This window comes from Lepus europaeus, chromosome 6 (assembly GCF_033115175.1).
Source record: "Lepus europaeus isolate LE1 chromosome 6, mLepTim1.pri, whole genome shotgun sequence".
Taxonomy (NCBI): Eukaryota; Metazoa; Chordata; class Mammalia; order Lagomorpha; family Leporidae; genus Lepus; species Lepus europaeus.
The window spans coordinates 114,356,336-114,379,171 of record NC_084832.1 but is presented as its reverse complement, the minus strand read 5'-3'; the positions used below and the strand labels follow the sequence as shown (position 1 = coordinate 114,379,171).

The following is a 22,836-nucleotide window of genomic DNA, read 5'->3' as shown; positions in this document are numbered from 1 at the left end:
AGGGCGAGAGTGTAAGGCTAGACTGTCTGTTGCCATGTAGCCACGTTGTGAGTTCCTCTGCTCTGGCCCTGTGTGCGTGGTTACTGGTGTTTCAGAGCTAGCAGGGTTTGGATGGATCCTAGAGATTCCTGACTCCCTTAGTCCTTCCTTCATCCCTTCTCAGCTCAGTACTTACAGTACACTCAGTACTGTAAAGATCACCACGGGCATACTCCATATGCATGCTAAGCCCCACAACACTTTGCAACATAGACATGCAGCAAATCCGACAGACATTTTGGAAAATGTAAATCTCTAACTTCGCGTTATGAGCAAATACCAAGGCAGAAGTAGAGCATGCCTGCTGGTGCCAGGTCTCTGACCACTGATTGGTCAGTCCATATGGCCCGGGACACCTGCCTGCTGGCAACACACGCCCTTGGCTCCGTATGCGTTCCTAGCACATTCCAGTTATAACAGCACCTGTGTGAAATTTAAAGTGCTTACTATAAAATTTGGCAAGGTGAGCTTATGCATAAATTCATCAGTGTGGTAGCATTAAGTACATATTCCAATGGCTCTTTGTTGTTGAACACTGGGGATATCTAACTTAGTTGTTTCGGTTCACGGAAATAGGATGATGTCAGGGACACATGGACACGCAGGCCCTTGGCACCAGGTGGAATCCTGTCCTTTGGATCCTGTCCCGTTTTCTAGCCCTGATGGTTTCTAACGTGTGGGAATAACTCCTCCAGTGTTTCTTCCTTTTGCTTTAGTGGCCGAACTCAAGTGTGTTTATCTGATGGCTTCAGTGCTCTGAGCTTTCTTGTCCTGTTATCTCACCCATTCGCACACAAATTGAAGAAATGAACTCACATGAGTATCATAATCAAGGTGAACTTTGAGAAATGTTGACAGTTGCCATGCCAAGGGGTTTATCGGTATGATCTCAGTTCTCTCTGTTAATGTATGAGGCAGGCACTATCTTAATGCTGTTTTCCAGTTGAGGAAACTGGGGCTTACAGAGGATATCAAACATGGCCACAGCCTCATATGCAGTAAGAGATAGGCTGGTATTCCTTTTCAGAATAGCCTGCCTTTGGAACCTCTTAATCATGAGCTGTGAGTATACCAGCACATTTATGAATGATTCATATTTGAGCTGGAGAGAATACAGATAGATCTGAAACTGAAGTTGTTGAAAAAATATCACATAAAATATTGTCAGTGGAGATTCTCATCTCTGTACACCAAAGAGTTGTATCATAACTGGGAAAAAACTAACTTTTTGCCAAGTTAATTAATCAAGAAAAGTTCTGATTAAAACTTTTGGGAAGATGTAAGCATCGAAAAGAATATGATTTAGTAAAGTGTGGAATTTGCAGAATAGTAACTGCTTCAAGGCTTTTCAGGAAACTAAATAACAAATTATTTTTATAAATTTGTATTTTCTCCATTTCTGTTACGCCCCTACTTGGTTGGCACACCAAATGTAAACATAATCTGCTTTTTAGTTAATCTGGAAATGACTAAAGTAATTTATATTTACCAACAAGCGGAGTAGCAGTTGAAAGTCACGGCTAATTCCCCACTACACTGATGATGCACTTATTAAAAAAAGTGTCTTTCCTGACAATTGTGGGAATTTCAGAACCATGCATGTGTCCATGTACAAAAGGAGACATTGTTCTATTGCCAGTATTGCACAGCAGCCAGGCCTCTTCCACTGAGAATTCTTTTTGAACTCTAAAAATGTGTTAACTCTACTGTATGAATTCTAAATGTTAGTAACTCTTAAAACTTGATTTGGAAGATTGTTTGGGGCTAGTCTCCTGTCACAAATAAACATCACAGTCTGTGGGAAGATGTGCAGAACCCAAGGATGGGCCTGCTTTCATTGCTTCACATCCCATCAAGAGGACCCTCTGGCCCAGTGTCCTGACCAAGAGTGTCCCAGGAAAAGGAGCCAGGAGGCGGGATTTGAAGGCCAGTTAGTAGATATCATTTATTGAGAGGAGCCGGCGGACCTGACATTCACCCTCTACCTTTAGATATTACCCTAGGACGTATGGAGAATTTCATCAGCTCATCTAGATTTAAGTGCCCGCAAGTCTGGGTAGGTGGGGGTGGAGTTACCGGCATCAGCATTTTTCTCTGGAGCACCAGAGAAAGTAAGTGCCTTGCTCTCTGAACACCTGCTCATGCCTCACCCTTTTGAAGGTCACCCTCCCCCTTTCTGCCTACAGGGATTAAATCTAAATTTCTTAGTCACATTCCCTTCAGCATGGGTCCCTACAGACTTTCTGAATTCAATCTCCAATGTTAACTATGCCTATTTTTCTGCCATGTGTACTCTGCTTATGGATCATGCCAAGTAGTGGTGGCTGTGCTAATACATCCTGTTCAGAGTTCCCCAAATTTTGGATTTAATCAACCAGAAAACTGCCAAATAAATAATTTTGTGTTTTGGCAGGCAAGGTCGTTAGGAGAGACCACCATTTCATAAAATTACGTCTGTGTTAACCTCAGGAAGTAGAAAGGACATATTTCAGAATAAAGGCCATTAATGCACATGCAGTATGAAAATCTCACCACTCTTTACCTGTGTCTTCCTCACTTTTCCAGAGGCTTTTGAAGAACTACCAGTCCACTGTCACTGGCCAGTGGTGTTTGGGGGACTGCGCCATTATGCACGATGTCCCCTCCGTCAGGAATTCTCTCCTTTGCTCTCGCTGCCAGAATTCTGCCTGCCTGAATAAGTGCTTTGAATGCCTTGACCTTAGACATTGCTCCATCTCGCTCCACCTGCTCTGTTGCACACCACCCGCCTGTCCTGTTATCTTTTTCCGTGGTGAGAGCTGTGGTGGGCTGGCTCAGCTGCCACCTCTCTTGCAGGCAGACCACGCCTTCTTGAAGACATCAGAGACTGTGTATTTCCCTGCCTCTCAAGGGCTTTGCCCATACTCAGTGCCCAGGCACTCAGAGCATCATAAATATGTAGTAGATGCGTGAATGAATGAGCAGGTGATCGCCTGGGTACCCCTCAGGCCCTTTGTCTGTGTCTTGTACGTGTTCTGTGACCCTCAGTTTCAAGTACAATGGGATTTATTCAGACAAACACAAGTACTCACTGAATTGAATTAATTGATGGGTTTTGACCTCATCGGTTCTTCTATTTTTCTTTGCCGAGGAAAACTAATTATGTTCTCCATTATCGGAGTGTCTGGGAACAGTGTGCAGCTGCCGTTTGCAATGCTCCCATGGACTGTAGTACTCCTCTCAGCTTTTTGGGTCAGCCTGTGTTTTTCTTTAGTCCCTTTGTTTTGGGTTACCATATTGGTGATCGCATTTTTATTTATTTTTATGGGAGAGGAATGGACGACCTTCTCTGAGATGTGTATGGAGGAGTATCAGCATTTTATAGTCTGATCTTTCTAAATCCACAGAGCTTATGGTGCCTGGCCTTGTGGTTATTACATTTCTTTCAAAAACACACACTTTTTTTTGTCTTATTTTTTTTTTTTTTTACAACAACATATCCAGAAAGCTTAGGCCCAGCTTCTAAGAGTCCAGGGTGATCCGAGCGTCTCATTTGGAGATGTGTGGTCCCTATGCAGTAGGAGTCCCTGGGCCCAGCAGTTTCCCAGCTGACAAGATGACCAAAATGAGTTATTTCATTAACCTATTTATTTATTTATTTATTTGATAGAGTTACACACAGAGAGAAGGAGAGGCAGAGAGAGAGAGAGAGGTCTTCGAACTGCTGGTTCACTCCCCAATTGACTGCATTGGCTGCAATGGCCAGAGCTGCACCGATCTGGAGCCAGGAGCCAGGAGCTTCTTCCAGATCTTCCACATGGGTATAGGGGCCCAAAGACTTGGGTCATCTTCTACTGCTTTCCCAGGCCATAGCAGAGAGCTGGATCGGAAGAAGAGCAGCTGGGGCTTGAACCGGTGCCCATATGGGATGCTGGCTCTGCAGGTGGAGGCTTAGCCCGCTACGCCTGAGTGCCAGCCCCTCGTTAACCTTTGCTCCTTCACGGGGGGACCTGCCTCTTGGCTTTCTCAGAGGTGTGCCCGTGTCTGTAGAGAATTGCAGAGAGCTCTAATGCTCACTAGGGGCCTGGCCATGGGTCTGTTCCTTGACAGAGATGTGAGCTCTTGAAATTATCACTTCCCTTGACTCCCCTAAGTCTCCCTTGAAGATGAAGCTAACTGGCATGCGTAGAGTCAAAGTAGCCATCATCTCAGCTATTTATGGGCTCTCCCTCTGCACCCGGTCCCTTACACAGCTCGCCCGTAATTCTTTCATTTATAATGGAGGAATTTTGTCCCCATGTTATAAACGGGAAGAATGGAAGCCAGAGTTGAGTGCTCTGCAGTAAGTGGGGACTGGAAGCCGTGTGGCCACAGAGCCTCTGTTCTTCTCATGACGCCATGCTGGTTGGCTTGTCGGGTAACCTGGCTCATCGCTTTGTTCTGTGTTGCTTGTTAAGTCCTATAAAGAGGGAATACCTAACTCGTGAGATGGTTTTGAGAATGGAAGGGAGTAATGAATGTGAAAGGGTGTGGCCCTGTGTCTTGTGTGTTGTACGAACTGAGAGTTTCTGTGAAGTATTTCTTCTTTGCCCCTGGGTCCTGCTTTGTCCATGTGCCTCACCCCACCCTCTGACTTTAGACGAGTGCTGGGGGTCCACTGTGGATCTGTTTTCTTTTCTGTCTCCCCTGGCGATACTGTTAGCTCTGTGGAGATGTGTAGAAGGAATGGGACTGTGACTCAGTCCTTGATTCTGATTAGAATGAAAAATGCAGAGGACTCAGTGTTGGAACCTTGAGATGTTGTCCCAAGAGGGGAGATGGGTGTTCAGGCTGGGGAAGCTTGTGAGAAGGAAGGAGTTGGGCAGCCCTGTGAAATGCTGAGTGCTCGGGATGAGTAAGGCCATTTGATTAGGTTGAGTTGTTTGATGCCTTCAAAGGCCTTGCAGAAGGCAGTTTTAGTAAAAGTTTGGGAGAAAAGGGTCTCAAAGAAGTAGAGAAAGTCACTGTTTTGAGATAGTTCTGTTTGCAATAATCCTCATAGAGAGTTGCTCATATCTTGAAAAGGGAGCTTATTTGAGAACATTTTCCTTCAAGACGGAAATAAATGTTGAATGGGCAGGAGTTGAGGATCTAGCCAAAAAGGGGCATCTGAAGATGCCGGAAAGCCAGCAGGACTGATTGGTGTAAATGTTTGTCAATTTTGAACAACATCTGAGAACATAACATCAAGATCATCGTTGTGTTATTTTTAAATTTAAACTTAAGATTCTTTATCTTTTTTTACATGTTCTAGATTTTTCTATGACAAGCATCCATTTTTCATTTGTAATAGCTTTTCAAATGAATCAGATATAAAATGATAGAGTAATACAAGTTCACTACATTAAACAAGCGTAGAAATATGTAGGATAAAAGAAGTTCCTATAAGCCCTGATTTTCCATTTCCATTCTGTTTAAAGGAGCCACCATCAAAATTTTCTTGGCAGCCTTTCAGTAATTTTTTAGTACTTAGTGTGTTTGAGAGTCAGGACACAGGGGCTGGTGTTTGGCGCAGCAGGTAGGATGCCTGCATCTCATATTGGAGTGCCTGGATTTGGGTCCCGGCTCTGATTCCTATTCCAGCTTCCTGCTAATGTGCACCTTGGGAGGCAGCAGGTGATGGCTCAAGTACTTGGCCCACTGCCATCAATGTGGTAAACTTGGATTGAATTGCCAGATCTTGGCTTAGGTGTGGGCCAGCCCTGGCTATCATAGGCATTTAAGGAGTGAGCCCGTGGGTAGAAGATCTTTGTCTCTGTCTTTCAAATAAAAACGAATAAGTAAGTAAATTTTGAAACATTAATGAAATCATAGACAAAGAAATTAAATAAGTTAAACGTTGGACAGGATGCTGCCTCCTGGCTTGTAGTTTGCTTGTCCCTCTTGTAAGACTAATAAAATGAGAAGAGTAGACAAATAGGCATAAGTGTGTGAGGCCAATGGGAGAGGGGACACTGACAGACCTGAGATCAGCAGCCTTTGAGGAGAGGAGGGGCAGACGGCCTGAGATATCTGAGAGAGCGCAGAAATCTGAAACAGGAGCGCTAACAGCAGGGAAGTCGCTTCACGCTGAGGAACGCCTGAGGCGCCCAAGACTCGGAAGTGAATGTGTTGAGCATGCACATTCACCTGCCACGACTTGCCATTGCTGGAGATGACCCAGAAGCTGTGGACTTGGGACATCAGCCTAAAGCAGGGAAATAAGGGGAAAGGCTCTGTACTTTAGTGCAAAACTGTAGCTCCCTTTTAACTTAGCACCCAGGACATGAGCAAACCTTACCAAGGTTACAATCTCAGGCGTAAACCTTACCAAGAAATCCACAGTACTCCTTTCTGGGCCAACTGACTCATTCAAGACAAGACTGTGGCGGCCAGCACTTGGGGATTCCAAGTGAAGTGGTTGGGACCTGCCAGTGAGCGTCCGAGGAAGCCCTGGAAAAGCACCACAGAGCCATAAACAGCTCCCAGTGGGCTCTGTAGTGCCCCATTTTCCAGTGGAGATGGACAGCTGTGGATCAATCAGAAATATTTCTAGAAGGCCTTTGACATGAAAGACACCAAACCAACTAGTAGAAAAAACAAACCAAAAAAAACCCCAGGAAACAGACAATGCAGGAAATAGAAGAAAACTTAACAAGGGGTATAGTTCTGATCTTTCCAAAGAAAATGGATTGCATTCACAAAAATAGGAAGCTATGAAAATAGAACTTTTGAAAGCTAACCAAGGAATTTTTTTATCATTAAAAATCTGATAATGGAAATTAAAATGTCAATAGAAACATTTGCAAAATAATGTTTAGGAAAACACTACCCAAAAAGGAGGAAAGAAAAATAAAGAGAAAATGAGAGAAAGGTACAATGTTTGGATAAAAGGAATTCTTGAAAAAGAAACATAAAAGAAAAGGAGGTGAAAGTTGTAAAGAAATAATCAAAGGGTGTTTATAGAGCTTAACCTGTTTTCTTGCAAGGGACCACCAAGTGTCTGGTGCAGTGAGTGCAAAAAGATACTATTGAAGGTACTTTACTGAAATCTCAGAGCCCCAAGTTAGGATTTTAACAAAACTGGGGCCTGTGTTGTGGTATAGTGGGTTACACAAGTGTTCCTTGTGATGCTGACATGCCATACAGCATCTGTTTACATCCCTGCTGCTCCACTTCTGATTCAGCTCTCTGCTAATGCTCCTGGGAAGGCAGCAGAATACGGCCCAGTCCTTGGGCCCCTGTTGCCATGTGGGAGACCTAGATGGATTTCCAAGCTCCTGGCTTTGGCCCTGTCCATTACAGACATTTGGGGAGTGAACTAGGGATAGAAAAACTCTTTCTCTTTCTTTTCTTTCTGTGTAACTCTGCCTTTGAAATTAAAAAATAAATCTGAAAAATTTCATATACTCAAAGAAAAATGAATATAATTAAATGGTTAGATATAAAATGATACCTATTTCACAACAGAAATGCTTGAAGTCACAAAACAATGACAATGGATAATGCCTTCAAAATCTGGGGACAGTTACGTGTAAACTTTTTGTAATTTTATACCCAGCCAAACTAGGAAATGCTTTCAACTTTCACAGGCTCCAGTAGAAGAGTCAGTGTTGTGGTCCAACTGGTTAAGCCGCCTCCTGCGACACTAGCATCTCATGTAAGTGTCAGTTCAGGTCCTGGATGCTTCAGTTCTATTCCAGTTCTCTCCTAATGTACCTGGGAAGGCAGCAGAGACTGGCTCATATGCCTGGACTCATGCTGCCCACGTGGGAGCCATATGGAGTTCCTGGCTCCTGGCTTCTGCATGGCCCATCCCTGGCTGCCGTGGCCATTTGAGAAGTGAACCAGTGGATGGTAGATCTCTCGTCTCTCTGCCTTTCAAATAAATGGTAGTGCTTTAAAACAGAAGAAGGAAATAGATTGGAGGCTGCCCCAGGATGACATTATCTACTACAAAGAAAAAGAAAAACAAGCCTTGTTGACTGCCAGAGAGTATCTCAGTCTCTAGAACAATATCTGGAAATACCAAGTGCTCAGTGATTAAATGTTTAAAATTATAAATTTATAAAATTAAAAAATATAGTACACTGATTTTTTTGAAGGAACTATTAATACAGTGGAGCAGGATCGTAGTCCCCAGAGCTGAGACTGGGACAATCTTGTAAATTCTATATTTGCTTCTGAACTTCCTGATGGCTCAGACCAAAGCTACATGGAATGGGTCAAATTAATTCTCATTGTGAGATAAGTAGAAGCATTGAATTTTATGTAATTAGACACTGAATTTGTGGAGATTGCTAAATGTTCATGCTTATAATTAAGACCCAGATAGATGATAGACATTATTTTCAACTTTAATTTTACTGAAAATTAAATGCTCTTCTTGCAAAGCTTTTTTTTTTTTAATTGACCCTCAATTAAAGCACAGCTTTGTAAAGTTACTTGGTGCTGACTCTTCTACAGGGTGGTTCATTCATTCAGAGGCTTTTTGACTTCCACAGAGATGATAATTTCAAAACTTATTTTTAAGTGCAAGATGACCAAGAAGATTTTAACCTTGTGTTCCCCAAAACACTTCCATAAACTGTTATCTAATGGAATTCTAATAATAGTTTCAAGGCAGTTTCAGGATGTCCTTATAAAGTATTTTCTTCTGCTTTTCAGCATAAAGTCAGCTAGATATATTTTTCCAAGATAGCTAATTTTTGTTTGCACTGAAGGATTTTGAGGCATTTTAAGATGAGTCAGCACTTCCCACTTCGTTTCATCATCTCCTGAGATATTGGGAGGAATTCCTTACATTGCTCTCCTGTCCCCTGTGTTGTGCAATCACAGTGACCTTGAACATAAAGAATACATTTCATCAGCAGGACTTAGGCCATCTGCTCCTTGAAAAAGTCTAACAGCTCCCCGCCACTGCACTGCATGGTCAGTAGGCATTTGACATCGTAGTTTTTCTTTGGCAATAGACTCAAACATTTCTGTATTTCTCGTTACAGGCAGTGTTGTTCATCTCCAAGCATCAGGTGTACGACAGTACATTTATCTGGTCACTACGTTTTCAGCCTCTGCTTATCTCACTGAAAAACTAGAAGAGAAAAAATTTCCATTTCATCTCTCAGTTTCCTCCCCTTTGGCAAATTGTTTCTTTATTCAATCTTTGTTAAGTGATTCATTCTCTCTATACATGTAACGCCTTTATTTTCTCAATGCTTCCAGTTAAAGAAAAATCATCTGCACTTTTGTTTGCATTTTTAAGCCTACGCATCTCCTTAATAGTTGCTGTCAGCTCTCACTACCTCTGCATTCTTCTATCCTGATGGGGTCATTGATATTCACAAACCAGTTCCAAGTTGAGCACGCATGTAGAGAACATAGCAACAAGGTGAGGGATGATGGGTGGGTGAGATGAAAACGCCTAGCTGACTGTTTTCCCAGCAGTCAGCTGAATTGATGCACTTGATCCGGACAATAGCTTTATTTATGTCTGAGATTTTATAGAGTGAGGGTTTAAAAATAGTTACTTTTAGGTAATGCAAATAGCTAACTTGCTCGTGATTAGATTTGATACCGAGAAAGGATATAAACACTGTACCTCATAGGAGGAAATTGAGGAACACATCTCTTCTTTATCCCAAATGCCCCGTCCTTTAACCATGCACTGAATGGGAACTGGATGACAGTCAAAGGTTGTTAACAACCTGAAATGCTGGTTTCCTGTGCTCGGTAAAGAGAGACCCATATCTTTTAGACAAGCATGTGGCACAGTTAATATTCTGCAAAGAAAATTGAGACGCCCTGACTCAGAATTCTATCCTGTGAAAATGGGGTCATAACCCAAAGCCAGAATTTTTCTCAGAAAGTAATTTTGACTCTCGCTCCAAGAAATACCAGAACTGTGTGCCATGAATCATGAAAGACACAATGATGATCTGGGAAAATTTCAGGACAGGTGCTACTGTTAGGTCCTGTAGTTAGTAGGCAGTAGAGCTTGGATAGCTCCGCGGAACTGGACTCCAGGACTTTACCAAATAAAATAGACCACTTTCTTGACTGTCTTTCTGCTCCTTCGTTCAGTTTTGTAGCTTAGAAAGAATGTGATGTTTGTCATCTTTCTTCTTTATGTTTGCTTTGCTCATCTTTCACAGCAATGACCTCAGATCAGTTGCCATTATAATAAGAAGGAAAACGTGTGTCCATGTCGAGTTCTAATGTCTAATAAGACAAAATGTCTGGCCTCCCAGTGCTGTTTGGGCCACTCGTGGGCCATGATAGGTTAAGGCACCCCTGTTGCATCCCACCCTGTTCTGTGAACTTACATGGAAAAGCAGTGCCTGTAGTTTGGAGCATCTGCAGCTTGGTCAAGTGTCTGAAATCCAGTGGCGTACAGGTGTTTACCTGTGGTCCAGTGGCTCCGATCTGGACTCTGTTTTTCACTGTTCCCATCATGAGTCCCCAGCTCGCTCTTGGGGCAGATGCACCTGCCCTGTCCCTATATTCCTACCCAGGCCTCCAAAAGTGATTGATTACATGTTTCCAAACCTAAGTTTTGTGTTTCAGGGCCCTGAAAACATGCTATCTAAATTGGGTCTACAAGGGTATTCCAAAAAGTTCATGGAAGATGTCTATTATGAAAAAAATATGCATGGATTTAAAAGTTTTTTTTTACATCAAAATAAATATCTTTGAATTCTATTTTCCTGGACCCCTTTGTAGTACCTTTTTGTTTTTTTAAAGATTTATTTTATTTATTTGAAAGTCAGTTACATAAAGAGAGGTATAGACAGAAAGAGAGGTCTAAAATCCACTGGTTCACTCCCCAGTTGGCTGCAACAGCTGGAGCTGCACTGAACTGAAGCCAGGAGCCAGGAGCTTCTTCTGGGTCTCCCATGTGGGCGCAGGGGCCCAAGGACTTGGGCCATCTTCTGCTTTCCCAGGCCATAGCAGAGAGCTGGATCGGAAGAGGAATAGCCGAGACTAGAACTGGTGCCCATATGGGATGCCAGTGCTTCAAGCCAGGGCTTTAACCTGCTGTGCCAGGGTGCCGGCCCCTGCAGTACCTTTATATACCTACTTTACTTGTGGTGTGATGATGTAATGTACTATCCATAAAATTATTTCTATGTTAAAGATAAAACATGTGTAATAGGAAATTTTTCTGTCTTTCAAATCTCTCCATTCTCCCATAGAGGGAAAAATCCAAAAAAAGAGTGTGTAGAATGGATTTTCTCATATAATGTTAAGCAATTATGGGTGAATCAAAATTGTAGAGTCTACTTGAGGGAAATTTCTTAGTACATAAAGAAATTTTTCAGTGACAATTTGTTGATTGAACTGTGCTCTCCAAAGGAGCCTTGTCATTCCCAGTTAGCAAAATAGGTGATTCACAAAGGGTAATACTGGTACATTTCTATTGTATTGACCAGTAAGCATAAGTTGAAAATCTGTCTGGAAAAATTTATATTCTTGAGTTCAAATAATCTTGTGTTCTTGTCAAAATAAATTATAAGACTTTATATACATACATATATTTCTATATATTTTTTCCTTGACATATTTTTGTTTCAGAAGTTCTCCTTGCAATTTGCCCTGCCTGTTCCAGAGAGATGCAAAACACACATTGTGCTAACCAACCTTTCTTTGGAACACTTTGCCCTTATTATGTGGTGATTTCGAATGTAAATAAAATGCTGCTAAATACAAGATTATTTGCTGTCTTAAATGGTGGATCAAAGCTGTTTTTGTCTGTGTTTGTAGTTATGGCAAATTATGCAGAAAATTAGTCTTTGAAGGGACTTTGCTTTTTATCTGTAGAAAGCATTATTTCAAGCAATAACCTAATGACAGTGTTTTCCCTGCCCACTCTTCAAGAGATTTTATGGGAAAAAAAGGATGAAAACAAATCTCTACCCTGTACTGAGTGTGTATTTTGGATGTCTTAGGCCATGAGTAAGCCAATGTGGAGGACCATATTGTGAGCAGAAGGTATCATCTTTGCCTAAGGAACATTGCTTCCCTCTCCAGCTACTTGAGTCCCAAAGCATAATAGTGCGATCTTTCGAGCTATATGGATCAGTAAGCAGAACCAGGAAGACTGAAAGTAAGCATTCACTGAAATTCTTCAGAGCGACTTCTCTGAGTTCTTATTCTAACTCATACAGAATATATGTCTGGGAGCAGTCAAGTGATTTGGGACTTGTAATCTTGCTTCAAAATTGATGATTTAAGACAAAGATTTCTTTAAGTTGGTGGGGGTGGGTGGATAATGTGGCCCAAGCTCTACCTTCCACAATCTCTAGGAGATCTGTGATTTAGTTGTTGAGAGTAAGAAATATTTCTGACATCTGTGTGAGTCACCAAATTCTTCATTTAAAGAAAAGTCCTTTTTTTAAATGCCAAATTTTTTTCATCTATTCTTAAAAGGGTGGACATATGAGTATATTTTGTCATACAAATAGGGACATATTTGAGAGTAGAAGGGGGAACTATTAATAATTAATCCCAGAAAGCATCATCAATTAGGATTTTTGTGAGGCAAGTTGAGTAATGTGGTATCTGAGTATTAAGAAAGTGAAATTAATACTGAGACCACATAATATGCCTTGTTCTTTGTATGTACAAAGGCTCCTCAAAGTTTGGGGAAAATGTGTACTTAAAAAAAACAATGGATTTCAAAAAAATTTTTTGAAAGATTATTTATTGATTTGAGAGGTAGAATTACAGACAGAGCGAGGGAGAGACAGAGAGAAAGGACTTCCATGTTTTGGTTCACTCCCCAGATGGCCATAACGGCCAGAGCGGATCTGAAGCCAGGAGCTGCTTCTGGGTCTCCCCTGTGGGTACAGGCGCGCAAGCACCTGGGCCATCTTCCACTGCTTTCCCAGGCCATTAGCAGGGAGCTGGATCAGAAGAGGAGCATCTGGGACACAAACTGGCACCCATATAGGATGCTGGCACCGCAGGTGGAGGCTTAGCCTACTATGCCACAGCGTTGGCCCCTCAAAATTTTTTTACACCAAAATAAGCTTGTCTTTTAATTGTGTTTTTCTGTGAACTTTTGAAAGAGCTCTGGTATTGTCTCAGTTTTAAAGCTATTCTCAGAATTGAATCTGAGGCTCTGACATTAACTCGAGGCATCAACACACAGTGGTCTAAGAGGAATTTTAGGAATTGGCTCAGGACAGTTCACAATAAGGACTATTGATTTAATAGTCTGGAAGAAATGCATTGGATACACATTTTGGCCAAAGGCCAAATGTTAAAATTTGAAATCTTTGTGTTCCAGAGGTTCTCCTTTCAGTTTGCCCTGTCTTTTCCAGAGAGATGCAAAACACACACTGGACTAACCAACCTTTCTTTGGAACACTTTTCCCTTATTATGTGGTGATTTCGAATGTGAATAAAATGCTGCTAAATACAAGATTATTTGCTGTCTTAAATGGTGGATCAAAGCTGTTTTTGTCTGTGTTTGTAGTTATGGCAAATTATGCAGAAAATTAGTCTTTTAAGAGACTTTGCTTTTTATCGGTAGAAAGCATTATTTCAAGCAATAACCTAATGACAGTGTTTTCCCTGCCCACTCTTGAAGAGATTTTATGGGAAAAAAAGGATGAAAACAAATATTTGCCCTGCGCTGAGTGTGCATTTTGGATCTCTTATGCCAATGAGTAAGCCAGTATTGTGAACAAATGACCCAATTCAGATCCTGACCAAAGTCAGATATCAGTAGAATAGGGAGAACATCGGGGAGACAAGATTGACACTGAAAATTCATAAACCCTTTTAAAAGTCGGTTTTTGAAAGTTTGACATTATGGTTATGGTGAAGGAAAAATGATTTATGAGCCTTGTCGTCCGGTGGATTGTCCCTGTGGTCCTTGTGCTTGTACATCTGCAATGCTGAATACGCTGGCTGGACTGGGCTCATGTTCAGTGCACGGCGTGGGGAAGTTGGGGTTCTCTGCTGAGCAAAGCTGAGAAATCCTGATGCACAGAAAACGTTTGCCAGGCCCATAGCCATTATTTTGACAAGTTTTGTTCCTTAGTCTCCATAAACCAAAGCTATAAGGAACTGACTTGGTAAACTGGAATTTTGTTTGGCAAGAACAAACTGTGCATGGAGGTTCTGCTTATTTAACACTGTCTTCTGTTTCCCAATTGGTGATGTATTCCTTCAGAAAATGTCTACGAAGCAGGTTTTCAGTGGGTTAGCCACAGTTCCAGGAGATGGGGATACAGCGGTGAACAGAGAAATCCCTTCCCTCACGGTGTTTACAAGGGAACTTCAAAAAGTACATGGGATGTGGAAATAAAAGATAATTCTATCTTGGTGCAAATTTTGAAATCCATTCATAGTCTTTTCATAACATGTTTTCTATGAGCTGCTTGAATACCATTCCTAATGGACTTCAGCAACTTTTGTACCCAAATTATCTTCTAATTACATTTTATGTACTTTCTGAAGTTTGCTCATCTATGCTGGGACTTGGGAAGACAGAGAATAAACAAAACTGTGAGTAAGATTAACTAGATAGGCTGGCGCTGCAGCTCACTAGGCTAATCCTCCGCCTTGCGGCGCCGGCACACCGGGTTCTAGTCCCGGTCGGGGCACCGATCCTGTCCCAGTTGCCCCTCTTCCAGGCCAGCTCTCTGCTGTGGCCAGGGAGTGCAGTGGAGGATGGCCCAAGTCCTTGGGCCCTGCACCCGCATGGGAGACCAGGAGAAGCACCTGGCTCCTGCCATCGGATCAGCGCGGTGCGCCGGCTGCAGCGCGCTACCGCGGCGGCCATTGGAGGGTGAACCAATGGCAAAAAGGAAGACCTTTCTCTCTGTCTCTCTCTCACTGTCCACTCTGCCTGTCAAAAAAAAAAAAAAAAAAAAAAGATTAACTAGATAGCATGAAAATAGTGCTAGGTGCCACAGAGAAGACTAAAACTAGCATGAGGGACGTGAGGAATCCCGTTATGTTTGGGACAGAGATGATTCCTCCTGGATATTGTGTTTAGAGTTTCTGTTTCTCATGGCACTTTTTCTGAGGATAATTTGACATTTGATTATTAAGTTCTCATAACAAGCTATGACTAGTTCTCACCTAGAACACTTTTTTCCCCAGTGTCTACCTGAAATAAAATAAATGAAAAATTAGGTATTTTTTAAAGGTAATTTTGTTTAATGTTTTGAATGCTAGTACATCAAAGATTTGAATTATTGTACAATTTTAATCTTGGTTATTCTATAGAATATCTAAAACTTTATAAATATTTATAAATAATTCATGGTAGATACTGCAGTATTTGTCCTAAGGTTTCCTTTCAAGCATACACTCTCTTAATATTTTATTTTAAAACAAGATTTATTTGACAGAAAGAGAGAGATCCATCCACTGTTTCTCTCTGCAAATGTCTGCAGCAGCCAGGGCTGGGTCAGGCTGAAGTCCGGAGCCAGTAACGCCAACCAGGTCTCTCATGTGCATAGCCTTAAGTACTTGACTGGTTCAAGTACCTGGATAGACTTCCAAGTTCTACCTTAGGCATGGCCCTGCCCTGGCTGTTAGGGGCTTTGGGGTATGAACTATTGGATGGAAGATCTCTGTGAATTTGACCTATCTCTTTTTTAAGATTCCACATACTTTTATGAGTGAGATTATGCAATATTTTTCTTTCCATCGGCTTCTTTCTCTTTTTAAACTTTTTATTTGCAAGGCAAAAAGACAAAGTGTTGGACACAGAGATCTTCCATCCACTGATTCACCCTCCACACACCACAGCAGCTGAGGCTGGGACAGTTCAGGAGCCTGGAATTCCAACTGTGTCTCCCACATGGTGACAGGGAACCAAGTACTTGAGCCATCACTTGCCGCCTCCCATGGTGTACACTAGCTGAAAATGGAGCTGGCTGGGACTTGAACCCAGGCGTTCTGATATGTGGCCATCCCAAGTAGTGTCTAAACCACAGCACCGGTCTCCCACACCAGAATCTCCTGTTTAAGACTGAATGATACTGTGTTTATCCCTCTCCCTCTCCCCCTCCCTCTCCCTCTCCCTCTGTGCATCACATTCTCTTCACTGATTTGTCCACTGATGGACATGTACATGGTTTCTGTGTCCTGGCTGTTGTAACACTGCAGTGGATCTTATGTACAGATTGCTTTATGAGGTCATTCCTTTCTCTTTGGGGTAGACCCAGAACAGGGGTTGCTGAGTCATAGGATTGTTCTCTTTTGAATCTCTTTGGGAAGCTCCATACTGTTTCTCATAATGGTGGTGCCGGTCCACATTCCATCCTTTTCTCCACACCTTCTCCAGTGTTTGTCATTGCTGTCGTCTTAGTGATCTCATCCTACAGGATGTAAGCTAATTTCTTAGTGGCTTCAATTTGCATTTCATGATCCTTAGTGATGTGGAACACGTTTTCACATATATTGGCTATTTTTCTGCCTTCTTTGGAGAAACATCTGTTTAGGTTCTTTGCTAATATTTTATTTTCATTTAATATAGAGACAGGGAACAGAGAGGGAGAGCACTTCTATCCTCTGGTTCATTCCCAGTTGTCCACCATGCCTGGGACTGGGCTGAGCCAAAGCCCGGAGCCAGGAATTGTATTCTGGTCTCCCACGCGGGTGCAGAGACCTAACCACTGGAGCCATCGGCACTGCTTCCCAGGGTCTGCATTAGCAGGAAGCTAGGATTGGGAGCTGGAACCACAACTACAGCTCAGGCATGCCATTATGGGATGTGGGCATCTGAACCACTACTCCAAATGCCTGTTCCTACAAGCACTTTAAAAAGGAAGTTACTATCAGACATGCAATACAGAACCATAAACCTAGTTTATTGTTCCCTGCAGTTTAGAGTTATGCCCCTGATAACTCCCCTCATTTTTTTTTTTTAAAGATTTATTTATTTACTTGAAAGAGTTACACAGAGAGAGGAGAGGCAGAGAGAGAGAAAGAGAGACAGAGACAGAGACAGAGAGAAGTCTTCCATCTGCTAGTTCATTTCCCAAATGGCTGCAACAGCCAGAGCTACGCTGATCCAAAGCCAGGAGCCAGGAGCTTCTTCATGGTCTCCCATGAGGGTGCAGATGCCCAAGAACTTGGGCCATCTTCCACTGCTTTCCCAGGCCATAGCAGAGAGCTGGCACTGGGACTTGAACCGGTGTCCATATGGGATGCCATCACTATAGGCAGCAGCTTTACTCACTATGCCACAGCGCCAGCCCCAACTCCACTCATTTTTAAAGGCAGCCTTAAACCATTCTCAGTGTTTTACATTGCTCATGGCAAATTTTTTTAAACAAGATTTAGTTACTTATGTGAAAGAGAGAGAGAGAGAGAAATAGAGAGAAAGAGAGAGAGAGAGAGAGAAAGAGAGAGAAAGTTTGATCTTCTATCTGCTAATTTACTCTCCAAATGGCTGCAACATTCAGGCTGAAACCAAGAGCGTGGAACTGCATCTGGCTCTCCCACATAGGAACAGGCACCCAGGTACTTAGGCCAATCTTCCGCTGCTTTCTCAGGCATGTTAGCAGGGAGCCGGGTCAGAAGTGGAGCAGCTGGGACTCAAACTGGAACCCAGATGGGATGCTGGCGCTTCAGGCTGCAGCTTTACCTTCTGTGCCACAACGCCAGCCCCTTCATGCTCAGTCTTTGCTGCTCCGATCTTGGCGTTTCCTGAGTGGTAAGCCATGCGTCATTAATGGAGTGGAGGAGAAAGGCAGGGGATGTGCTGCTGGTGAGAAGTGGGGTGAGAAGGGATCCTACTTCCCACGACTTCTGGTGAGACGAAGGCATCCCTCCTGAGCCCTCTCCCCTGTCTTCCTTCCCACTGAAACCTCTGTGAAGGACCCAACCAAGGCGTCAGAGAGCATGCGAGAAAGCACAGTGTGGCAGGGAGAGGGTGGCTGCCCCAGGCCCCAGAGGCCAGCCCAGACCGCCGGGTCTCTAAAGCTGTAGGATGTGATGGACATTTAAGGTGCTGCTCGGGACGCCTGCGTCCCATAGTGGAGTGCCTGGGTTTGGGGCTTTCTAGTCCACCTTTCTAGTAATAGACTCCCTGGGAGGTAGCAGGTGATGGCCCAGGGACTTGGGTCCCTGCCACCTACTTGGGAAACCCAAATTGAGTTCCAGGCTCCTGGCTTCAATCTGGCCCAACCCTGGGTTGTGTGTGTGTGTGTGTATGTCTCTCTCTCTCAACCTTTTATAAATAAATAAACAACAAATTAAATAAATACAGCTGCAGCCTCTCTGACTAGGTTTAATCACATCAACAATAAGGTTGGGACTGTGGAATAATAGTAGCAACAATACCTAACATATAAGAGCTTTTACCATATACTCTATGTGTGCATTCTCAGTGAATTGTCACTCATGCAAAAATGGTTGCAGAGGCCAGTTCTGCAGCTCAGTAACTTTACCTGGTTATGGAGTTAGTGAGAAGCAGAGTCAGGATTTGAAGTTGGGTCTTTCACTCTACTTGCAGCTCTAATGTTCTATTCTGTAGGTGGCTAAAGATGTCCTGGAAGTGGGGCTAGATTTGTGGTGCAGTGGGTTAAGCCACCACTTGCGATGCTAGCATCCCATATCCCATATAGGCACCAATTCAAGTTCCATTGGACTTGAAATGTTTCCATTTCCAATCCAGCTCCCAGCTGATGTGCCTGGGAAAGCGGCAGAAGATGGCCTAAGTGCTTGGGCCCCTGCCACTCATGTGGGAGACTGACATGGAGTTCCAGGCTCCAGTCTTTGGCCTGGCCCAGCCCTGGCATTGTGGTCCTTTGGAGAGTGAACCAGCAGATGGAAGATCTCTCTGTCTTTCTCTGTTTCTCCCTTGTTGCTGTGGATTCGTTCTCAGAGGCAGAGTGTGGTGGGAGCAAGAAGCGTGGAGTCACGACACAGACACCGGAAGTCGGGAAAGCAGGCTAGAGGCAAGTAGCTCACAGACTCGTTTATTTCAGCAGCTTATATAGCTGAGGCAGCCAATCTGGTCAAGGGGTGGTTTATGCCCTAACCAATCACAGCCTGTTGCCAGGCAGGCTCCGTTGCCAGGTGGGTTCTTAGCCATTCCTGAGTAACTGATGGTTGCTTGCCATTGGCCATCTTGGCATGGCCTTCTCATTGCACCACATTTCCCCCTTTTCATTTATTTTTGAGCAACAGGAGGCATGATCCTTGGCCAAACCATTGTTGACCCCGTTTCCATGTGGTCTCCTCATGTCGCTATGCCTGTGTTAGGTCGTTCCCCAGGGGATCTTACCTGTTGTTGACTAACCAGCGATCAGAATGGGAGACCACAGGAGTGCTTGCTCAGATGGGGGTAGGAATGAGGAACAATGGTAATCAGGATCGGCATGACTGCACTCAGGCTGTGGGCCATTCGAGTAGCTGACCAGAGCTAGCGGGATATAAAACAGTAAGGGATGTGGCTGTGGGCAGTTCCTCAGGGCAGGATGATAGGGCAGCAGCTTGACAATCGGTAGCAGGTGCATCCGCGAACAAGGCGGACTCTCAGTCTTGTTCAGCTGGTTCTGGTTGGCTGTCAGTTGCAGGCTTGGTGTTTCTGGCTGGTACCCAAATGGGCTGTCCCACATTCTCTGGAAAGACACAAGCATATCCTCGGCCCTTGGTTAGCAGAAGCCTTTTCACGGGTGTTGGAATCCAGGGCCTGAATGCTGTGTCCACTCCAAGATTAATGGCAAACATGCTGGTAGGATGGGATCTAGCGGCTGCCCTGAGAGCCTGGGGTGCCCGGGGACTGCCACAAATGTGGGGATCCTCACTGGGTGTGGATGGGATAACCTTGCATGGGTTATTGCCTTGAGGTCGTCTAAGTTCATCCCACAGATATCTTGGGTGTTGCTGACTAGGCATTGCTGCCTTGTCGGCTGTCACAGCATTTTCACTGTCGGAGCTCTCTTTCCCTCAGTCATCTACTGTTGCCTGTGAGGCAGAAGCCTGGAGTGACAGGCTCTTATCACTCACAGATTCATAACGTTTGGTCATCAGTGTGGGTTTCTGAGAAGGGGGTACCTTTCCCATGTTTGAGCACTTAAGAGCAGGACGCCATGCCAACTCTAGCCAAAGGAAAGACACGCACAGCACTGCTGCCATAACAAAGGAAATTCCTAGCACCTTAGTGGCTGACGGCATTTTGCAGGGGGTTCCCTATGTTAGATGGACAGACAGTGGTGTATCAGATTGTAAGTATGTCCTGTGCTTAGTGGGGAACTTCCTTGATCCGTTAGGTCAAGGCCATATGCCACATGGTGTCTCTGGAGCATCACCTCTCTCGAGTGAGGGAAGATGACTTGGTTCTGAATTCTGGGATGATAGGTCTCTTATGTGAATTCGCCAGGTGAGCCAAAAGTAAAAGGAGGAGCCTAGAAGTGGCGTTATACTTCTGGGCAGTGTGTGCCTAACCTGGGGTCACTTCGACCGAGGACAAGGACAAAGACAAGGAAAGGGGCGTAGGAGGGGGTTCTGTGCTCACCCTCACACGAAAACCGAGGGGCCTACTTGCCAAAATCAAGGGGGGACCTTGCCAAGTCCGACACTCTGTCTCTCAGTCACGTTGGGCGCCAGATGTTGCTGTGGATTCGTTCTGAGAGGAGGAGCGCGGTGGGGGCAAGAGGTGCAGAGTCACCACACAGAGCCCAGGAGTCAGGTGAAAGTGTCCAAGAGGCCAGCAGCCCGCGGACTCATTTATTTCAGTTGGTACAGCAGCTTATATAGCCGAGGCAGCCAATCCGGTCGAGGGGTGTTCTGTGCCCTAACCAATCACATCCTGTTGCCAGGCAGGCTCCTTCGCCAGGTGGGTTCTGAAGCCATTCCTGAGTAACTGTTGCTCGCTTGCCATTGGCCTTCTTGGCACAGCCTTCTCATTCCACCACATTCCCTCTCTCTATAAAGCTGCCTTTCAAATAAAATAAATAAATAAAGATGCAGGAGTGCATTATTCAGTAGTTTATAGCAGCATTTGTTGTATTTGTCTTCTGAGATGTGGAAGGAGGAGGAAGCTTTTACTCATGAAAGCTCAATGAGTGAACAGATTTGGGTTCTGACAGATTGTTAATGAGAGGAATATATAAATGAGAGGAGTACATAAAGATTACGTAAAGTAAATGTGCCCAAAGCACAAGGACTTGACTGACACTTACTGAGCAAGCAGAAGAGGGGCCTGCAAGCCAGCCCAGGGGTATGCAATGGCCTGGGAGATGCTGGTGTTACAGGTCCTCAGGGAGTAAGGACAGACTTTCACAAAGGTCATGGTGCTCAACCATGGCAAACACCACTGAGAGGCCAGACAAAATTTGACCCAAGGAGGCCTGTGAGCCTAACAGTGAGCACTGAGCAGGCAGGTTGCTTTCACAGTGCCTGAGGTCATAGCACTCATTTCATTGTATTTCTACTCAAAAGGGTTTGCTAGGGGGTTGTGCTCCAGTCTTGTCCTCAGTTTTGTGGCGTTCACCCTCTTTTGGGCCACTGCATTCTCTGTGGCTGGTGTCATGGCCCTTCTCACTGAATGTGACCACTGGGTTTGCTAGAGCAGGACATCAGGTGCATTTCTGCTGTGACTCAGTAGCTCAACTGTCTCCAAAAATTAACTCTCCAGGCCCTTTGTAGACCCAGATGTTTGAATCAGTCAACAAATCTGCAACCAGGATGATTCTTTTTGCCTTTTGACATATTTCAGCTGCACCTGGGAGCTGACGTGTTCTTCTTAAACTTTGCAAAAATCATGAAATATTGCAGCTGTGCTTTGCATGGCTGGGAGCGCGAGTTAATAGGAGTCGAATCACCCTGGAGACGCTGAAGCGTCTGTGAGCTGGCATGGAGATGAGGCTGCATAGCGCTGTGGGAAGGGTAAGTGGATGACTACTGCTCACTTAACCTGCTGTTCTTTTCTCTCTCCCTGTTTTCTCTCCTAGGAAACAAATGGAAGACTGCTGTGACCCCGCCCATCTCTTTGCTATGACTAAAATGAATTCCCCCATGGGGAAGAGCATGTGGTACGACGGGGAGTTTCTGTACTCATTCACCATTGACAATTCCACATATTCTCTCTTCCCCCAGGTTAGTAGAGCACGTGTTGCCTTTCAGTACAGTTTTTTTTATATTTCTTGATGTTGTGGCAAAGAGATCATTAAGCTTGCCTAACATCTGGGTGTACCTTTCATCATCTTAATTCTCTTTTGTTTAAAATGCTTTTCTATTTGGCATCTTTTGGTGAATATGTCACAGGATGTTTGCATACAAGGATGGAGCTAGGATATTCCTGAGAAGTGGATGTTGGAGAGTTAAGCTTGTCTTACGCCTTCTGATTTGAGTCAGACGAGACTAAAGGAAGCAGGTGGAGAAAGGGCAAGGAATTGTGGCGTTCTTGTGTTTCGAGGTTGGCTGAGGAATGATCTCGAGGATTTGTGAGACTGCAGTGTTTTCTTAGAACTGATACCGCTCTCAGGAAGTGGGGACCATATGGTTGGATGTGCACTTTTCGGAATTCTTGAATGTGAACCCTGTGGTCAGATGACTCCTCCAAAGTGGAAGAGTGGTGGATGTGAAGAGCAGGAATTCAATTTGACCACTTTTGAAGTGGTCTAAATCAAGCTTTGCTTACTTAATGTTTTACTTCTTGGTTTCCTGAGCATGGAAATAAAGTATTTTACTAAAATATATCTAGGCAGCAAGTAGGGGGACAAGCAAAGTCTCTGTGCTGAGGGAGCCCTAGTTGGCTGGGGGTCAAATTTTAAGTGAGATTGCCATCAAAGAGAAATTGAGAAACAAGTCTTGGCCTTTCCAAGT

The 22,836-nt window shown here is 43.9% G+C and overlaps 1 protein-coding gene across 2 annotated transcripts in view; it reads left to right on the top strand.

Moving 5' to 3' along the window:
- Positions 1 to 22,836, top strand: part of ST8SIA1 (ST8 alpha-N-acetyl-neuraminide alpha-2,8-sialyltransferase 1) — a 140,657-nt gene that overhangs the window by 21,440 nt on the left and 96,381 nt on the right. For both annotated transcript variants that reach the window (XM_062195526.1, XM_062195525.1), the window contains exon 2: positions 21,963 to 22,107. In XM_062195526.1, coding sequence (XP_062051510.1) covers positions 21,963 to 22,107 — 145 coding nt within the window. The remainder of the gene's footprint in view (positions 1 to 21,962; positions 22,108 to 22,836) is intronic.